At 44.9% G+C, this 7,659-nt stretch overlaps 2 protein-coding genes across 2 annotated transcripts in view; both read left to right on the top strand.

Moving 5' to 3' along the window:
- The window catches only part of LOC106808991 (biotin--protein ligase-like), an 11,759-nt gene extending 8,897 nt beyond the window's left edge, over nt 1-2,862 (top strand). Inside the window, exon 8 of the mRNA XM_014811929.1 lies at nt 701-2,862. Within this exon, the coding sequence (XP_014667415.1) occupies nt 701-875 (175 nt within the window). The 3' untranslated portion in view covers nt 876-2,862. The remainder of the gene's footprint in view (nt 1-700) is intronic.
- Nucleotides 2,863-5,188: 2,326 nt separating this feature from the next.
- LOC106808980 overlaps nt 5,189-7,659 on the top strand; it is a 68,384-nt gene continuing 65,913 nt past the window's right edge. Inside the window, exon 1 of the mRNA XM_014811920.1 lies at nt 5,189-5,518. Coding sequence (XP_014667406.1) covers nt 5,438-5,518 — 81 coding nt within the window. The 5' untranslated portion in view covers nt 5,189-5,437. The remainder of the gene's footprint in view (nt 5,519-7,659) is intronic.

Genomic DNA, 7,659 nt, shown 5'->3' with positions numbered 1-7,659 from the left:
TTCTCTCTTCCTCTCTCTCTCTCTCTTCTCTTCTTTTCTCCTCTTCTTCTCTCCTCCTCTCTCTCTCTCTCTCTCTCTCTTCTCTCTCTCCTCTCTCTCTCTCTCTCTCTCTCCTCTCTCTCTCTCTCTCTCTCTCTCTCTCTCTCCTCTCTCTTCTCTCTCTACTCTCTCTCTCTCTCTCTCTGATCTCTCTCTCATCGTCTCTCTCTCTCTCTCTTCTCATCTACCTCTCTCTCTCTCTCTCTCTCTCTCTCTCTCTCTCTCTCTCTCATCCTCTCTCTTCTCTCTCTCTCTCCTCGCTCCTTCTCTCTCCCATCTCTCTCTTCTTCCTCTCTCTCTCTCTCTCTCCTCTCTCTCTCTCTCCTCTCTCTCCTCTCCCGTCTCTGCTCCTCTCTACTCATCTCTCTTCTCTCTCTCTCTCTCTCTCTCTCTCTCTCTCTCTCTCTCTCTCTCTCTTTCTCTCATCTCCTCTCTCTCTTCGTCCTCTCTCCTCTCTCTCTCTCTCTCTCTCTCCTCTTCTCTCTCTCTCTCTCTCCTCTCACGTCTCTCTCTCTCTCTCTCGCTCTCTCTCTCTCTCTCTCTCTCTCTCTCTCTCTCTCTCTCTCTCTCCTCTCTCTCTGTCTTTTCTCCGCTCTCTCTCTCTCTCTGTGTTTATAAACCATCTCACACACACTTTCTCTCTCTTGTCACATCATTACAGTGGTGTCACCGTGACGTTAGCTGACCACGGTTTACAGCAGGTGACGGTAGAAGGACTAGACGAATACGGCTACCTCGTCGTGCGCACGCGCCTCGGCGACACAATCAGCGTGCAACCAGACGGCAACAGCTTTGATATGCTGCATCGCGTCATCAGCGTGAAGCCAAGCAGGTGATGCGGATGAGGAGTGCGCAGCATCTGTCAGAGAAACATCCTTGGCAGCGGCACGTCTGTGAAGCAGTGATGAGGCGCATACAGCATTTGTGATGCAGGGTCTTCTGTGATAACAACGTCTTCGTCTGTAATTTTTGCTCGCAGTGATGACGCATTGGTGACGTGATTCATGCTCCTTGCGATGACGTCATTCTTGATTTGTTTTACTATGAGTTACATCATCCATGATTCGTCTTCTCGCGTCATGATGACATCTGTGATTTCTGCATGCGGCCTACAAGATGACATCATCCGTGACATCTAATGTAGTCTAGAAGGCAAGGGACCGTATCAGCAGCATCCACAGTTACCCCCACAGTTTGGTCGGCTTCACTAACAAAAAACTATGGCTCCTAAGGAAACCAATTTCTTTCGTTATTGTGTCCTTGTGACAGTGTAAGAGTTAGATGTTAGGGTTGTTAAGGTAAGCTGTAGGTATGGAATCAACTGAGGGATGCCAAGTGGCAGCACAATTAAAGGGTATACTAATACAGGGTTAGGGTTAGGTTGTAGTCCGCAGTTACAATGTCACAATGTCCAATCTGTACTACCTATAACCAGAACATCATTGTAGCAAAGCCGTAGCAAAACGTTTACCAGATGTCTATGCCAGTACATACACAAATTAATCTGTGCAATATAACGAAGATAACTCGTGGATATAGCAGGTTTATGCCATATTTGGTAGCTAGTAAAATCGTTCAGGCATTTTCATGATGGTAGTAAAATTTCCAGTTAATTAGTAGAGGTTCTAAATAGTTAGTAGAACCGCCAGAAAGCTAGTAACATTGCCAGGTAGTATGAATGACTGATTGCTAGTCGAATATCAGGTATAACTTTCATTAGTGTCAGATACGGTTATATTTTTATTTTGCCACTAACAATAGAGTCAGAAAATAGTTTGCCAGACACATATTAGAATTGCCAGATAGCAGTAGCACCATTGCCAGGCAGATAGAGGAGTTGCCAGATAGCTAGAATTATTGCCAGATAGCTAGAATCATTGCCAAATAGCTAGGGTGATAGCCAGATAATTATTTCAGAATTGTCAGTCGGCTAGAGGATCTATCAGACCCTTGATGTCATTGCTGAATCGATAGATGGAGATTACGGGGAACAGCTATGCTGACTGACGAAGCTGACACGGTCACGCCGCGGTTGCTAGTAGAGATTCCGTTGGTTGCCGGGGCGATGTCACACATTCGGCGCCGCGCATCTGTGTGTCGTGGCGGAGCGTTTGTTTTCTTCGCTCGTTCCCGGGCGCGCGGCTTACTCAAACTTTAGTCGAGATGGAGAGCCACGTTTCTCGTATAGATGGCGCCATCGTGGCAATAGCTGAGAAACTCGGGTGGAGATGTGTCTTGTCATCTTTTTAGCAGTGCTTGTGTTGAGCGGATGCCGCTCGATCAGTATTATCGCCCTCGATGATTTGTGAGATTGTACCGTTTTTATCGTTAAGTAGTATTAAGCGGCTTTAGGAGATCACGGGACCAGTCTAGCATGTTTACAGTCTAGAATGCTCGGTCTGTTTTGCATCTGCATGAGAATTCAACATTTATCCACACAAGGTGGCAGCAGGGTATTACTCCCTGCTCTTTCTGTGGGCATGTGCTCTGTGTTAACCTGTGGCAGTTATGTCTTTAATTATGATTACTACCAAAAGTAAGATAATATTATAATATATCATAATAATATTATAATATATTATAATAATTGTAATTACTTATTATTCGTTATTCATTAGCTTACTCCTGTTTATATCATTATAATTGCTATAAGGCAATTACCTTGGCAATATCACAATGTTGCTTAGAACGGGTAAGAATGTGTACTTTGTTTCTGTGACAATCAGAGATACATGCATAATTGATACGAATAACTGGAACCTGTATATGCGTTTAATGATATCATAATAAAGGTTATGCATAATTGCATAGAATAATACAACATGTACATGAAGCTCAACTAATAGTGATGTGACCACGATAAGGGTGCAGGTCGAATACTGATGAACATAGACATGGTGATCATGTCATAGTGATGTAATGATGCTGTTCAAGTAATAGACTACTACAGCTTTCTCCACTTTTGCCTTCCTTATTCTTCACCATTTTATCTCTCACCAGTTCCAATATTCTCCTCCTGCTTTATGTTCCACAACCTGTAACGATTCTCCACCCTCCCTTCCCACTTCACATTACTCCTCTTTCTTGCCCTAGTACTTAACCGTTATCAATCATACTTTTCCTACTTCCTTACTCCCTTCCTTCTCTCATTGTTCTCGGCCACGTTTATTCTCTTCCTGCTTTCCTTACATTCCTTCCTCCCAGTACCCTTCATCAACATATGATGGACGGATAGATGGATGTGTGGATAGATAGATAGATAGATAGATATAGATAGGTACGTACTCCGGATTTTAGTATGACTTTATAAAATTCATGCAGTCATTGATATTTGAGGGATTGTTGTATAGAGAAAGAAGTAGTAGTGGGTAGGCATATAGGTAGATAGAAAAATACGTAGATTGATAGATAGATGCATAGATAGACAGACAGACATATAGATAGAGAGATAGATGGATGGATAGATAGATAGGCAGATAGAAAGATAGATAGACAGACATAGATAGAACGTAAATATTTTAATTTTGCACTAGAATCCTTTGATTAAACTACTAAGCAAGCCGAAAACCAAAAGGCTTTATAATCCATAAAAAAAAAATTATGAAAAAATAAAATTTACGCTAAATATTTTGTCATTTTCTGGCTAACATTAAATTCTAGAAGGGAACCACGCACGCATCACTCATAGAGAAATCACGTCTGACGATAAAAATATTAATTTTTCGCAATAACTTTAAAATATACGGCCGTTTCACGCCTCACACTATACCGCATCATGGCCTTTTTATGACAATGAACATAATGTGATTCTTTTGCGTACATTGATGCTTCGATCGTGGTCGTCGGCATCTGTAGTTTTGGCTTCACCAACAACGCAAACATCAATCTTTTCGTCGATTGATCGAGTGCGTAACTTGGAAACAGGTCCGAATTATTTCTACCTCAGACATTCGTTCGTGGGATCACTGCCACCTGTGGTGAAATGCGTTTACATTAGCTCTATCGGCGTAGCCCCCTACTCCTGCTACAGGGCGTGTAGTGCGCTACGGTGTAGCCTCGGTAGCGGAAGCGAAGGAGCTACACCCATAGAAATATATAGAGACACCTATTCTACCTAGTCTACCTATATTATTTCTATGGCTACACCGGTAGAGCTACGGTTACATATGATTTGTTGTCATGTGACGTCAGTTATGACGTTTAGAGTGACCAGCGTGCCGTTTTCCGGTGGCAAACACTTTGATATAGATATAGGGTTACTATCTAATTCTATGGGCAAATACAAGATCTACGCAGCTATGTTGGGCACTCAAACATCCACAAACTTTTTCGATAACCAACTAAGTTGTTGGGATACCGGCCCGGCATGAGCCATGCAGGAGGGTCGGTGAGCGACGCTGGGTTTGTAACCGATGACCACTGTACGCGTAGGCGTGGCGTGGGCCGTCACCATACATCACGGTTGACCGCTGCCGTATATATGATGACTACCTGCGCGCATCTCGTCTTTCAACCCGTTCTCTACCGCTCCCCCCCTCTCTACCCCTCTCTCTCTCTCTCTCTCTCTCTCTCTCTCTCTCTCCCTCTCCCTCTCTCTCTCTCGCTCCCTCGTTATTTCTCCCTCTCCTTCGCTCTCTCTTTCTCTCGCGCGCGCGCTCTCTCTCTCCCCTCTCTCTCGCCTTCCTTTAAAATTCTCTCTGTTCCTCTCGCTTTCTTCCGGGGTGATACTCCATTAGGAGTGTTCCCAACTGTAATGTCATTAATGGTTAGGGTTATGTTATAGGTTATAGCCTGTTAGGGTTAGGGTTAGGATTAGGATTATCAATCATTAATCATTAATCATTAATCATTAATTATATCAAAGTTGGGAACACTCCTAATGGAGCGTTAGCGCTCTTCCGCGCTCAATCCCCCTCTCTCTCTCGTCTCTCTCTCTGCACCCCCCTCCCATTCCTCTATCTCTCGCCTTCTGCTCATCCTCTCCGCGCATTCCCGTGAGATCCGCGCCCCCGCGGGGCAGGCAGGCGGCCGAGAGAAAGTGAGCGAGAGTTTCTGGGTATGGATGCATGGCTACCGGTAAAACCGGTTGCGCGCCGATGGGTGAAGGTGAATGACACGCTCGCTACTGCCGACACGCAGCAGACGGTAGCGGTAGCAGTGTCGGGCGGTAGCAGTGTCGGGCGGTGACGGCAGACGACGATAGCACGCGGTATAGCGGCGCTAGACTGCACGTGTAGCGAGCGAGCGAGTGGTGGCGTGCTGGTGCACCTGTCAAGTTGTGCGGCTACAGACCGAGAGCGTCCGCCGATTGATACCTCCGATCGATTAGTCGATAGATCCGGATAGATCGATTTGATAACTCCGTTCGGAAGAGGGTGATAGAGAGAGAGAGAGAGAGATGATGAGCATGATGGGGACACTGGTAGCCGTCGCATTTCTCTTACTGTGCGGTATCCATCGCTCAGTCCCGCAGCAACAGGTACGTACGTGCTATGTTATGTCACCAGAAGTGACGGAAAACGCAATTACTGTTCCTCACTCCCGATATCACTCATGCCCGTTATCTTACCTAATTGTCGTGTGCCTATACGTGAATCACCATGATCCACTGGTTGCGACCAATTTCAATTCTGTCTATATCAAATACCTGCCTGCTAGTATCATCTCTGAACTTCTCTCTTATACGTCTGATACGCTTCTACAGATCTAACATCCATACACGAAACTCCAGCCCATACTTTCTAACGGGTTTTATCTACAGTCATGTGCACACGCCCTCTCTCACGCTTGTTGTCTGTATGTAGGAACCAGTCATAGAACACGACCACGAACACGTTGATTACGTGATGGATGCGTGCAATTCTCTCCTAGGGAAAGGGGAAACATGGGGCCCGTTGTCAGAAACAAAATTAGTCTTAACATTAGTCTGAACGCTAACATTTCCTCTTAGACCGTCGACAGCACTTTGTTTCGTACTGTTACGAGGAAATCTGCTACGATTTTTCATTCAGGTAACTTCGCAGCGTTTCTGACGACGGTCTAAGAGAAAAAGTTAATGTTAAGACAACGGGCCCATGGTCTTTATCTTTTTTTTGTGGGGGGGGGCTATATACGTAATCTAACCAGATGCTGATGCTGATGCTGATCCAGATTTGATGCTGATCTGCCACACTGGTGGTGAAGGTGGCTGCGTACACACCGTACATACAGTAGCAGCATGAACATGACTATATACACGCGTATTCAGTTTCCAATAGATATGTTCACGGTAGCAGTTATGTTATGGGTGCGTGGCGCTTCTTACGTAGGTTGAGGACGTACGGGACGGGACGTACGTTAAGGACGTACGGGCGAGCGAAGTACTATGATCTTACGCGTAAATATAAGGTTCCGGTGTACCAGAGAGAATGCGAAGTACGTGGTTGAATATAAAATCCCATTTCTAAGCATAACAACAGTGCGACATTATTTCGGATAACGTCTACTTCTCTTATACGGACGTTAGTGAGATGCGAGCTGAATTGTTGATCTTCATATTATTGTCTGTGCGATGCCTGTATTCACTCGAAAACCTATTATAAAGAACGTGTCACATTTGTCGCTGTCTCTGCGCGCATTGTTTCTACTGAAAGATATCGAACATGACCCAGAAGAGCATCTTTCGTGATGCAAGGGTGTGGGCGTCCGTGCGTACGCGTGTGTGCGTGAGTTGCGTGCGTGGGTGCGCGTATGAGTGTGTCATCGTTGATCCTCACGAGGCGTAACCACCTGTAGCGCGCCGCGGCGTCTGTGCGTGGCCGAACTATACAGGAAGTTGGACGTATTTTTCGCCCGTATTTTGCGGTTGAGCGCCACGCTCGTGATTAGTTCAGGCAAGCAAACGTTCGCTGTGGACACAGTTAATGTGGCGTGTATTATTTTTATGTCGAATTCCCGAATTTGTGGCCGCTCTACTAAAATCCCCACGCCCCCTGGGCGCGCTGTAGTTTACCTTGCAGCTATATTTTTTTTCATGCCTGGATAGTTATCTTGGGATAGCTAGCATAGACTCATTAGTGGATGTAATTGCATGTCGGTGGCGGCTGTGTGTGTTAATTGAGATATAGGGATATAGGCAGGAGTAAGTAAGATGTAACCTGTGTTATCTTACGTCTGTTGAGTTTTCTGCCTATACCCGGATGTCGCAGTTCGAATAATATTGAGATGGTGATCGAACAGCCAGCACGATAGAGTAACTGACGGCGAACCATAAACTAGTGTCTAACTTCAAGTACCTATATACATAACATATAAGAACCCTAACCTTATATGTGTCGGTTTGTATAGGCGTGTGATCGCAATCGGCTAACAATCGATTCCTGGTCGGATATTTATATTTATATTCCTCTTACTCTCTTAAAAATATTTACCAGCTCTCGCGGTAGATTGCGGCAGTACAGTAGCACGCATGCAGTATGCAGGCCTAGCTATAGTGCCCCAAAGAGCGATGAGCACGTACGGGATCTCATTCTACGTGTTCCTCAAAGGAAATTTACGAATAAATATGTATAGATAGCTATATATATCAAGAGTACATAATACAGTATTATGTATATCTCTATTATGTACTCTTGATATATA

This window comes from Priapulus caudatus, unplaced genomic scaffold, assembly GCF_000485595.1.
Source record: "Priapulus caudatus unplaced genomic scaffold, Priapulus_caudatus-5.0.1 Scaffold14, whole genome shotgun sequence".
In the NCBI taxonomy this organism is placed as follows: domain Eukaryota; kingdom Metazoa; phylum Priapulida; class Priapulimorpha; order Priapulimorphida; family Priapulidae; genus Priapulus; species Priapulus caudatus.
The sequence above is the reverse complement of the archived record's forward strand: the minus strand, read 5'-3'. Positions and strand labels throughout refer to the sequence as shown.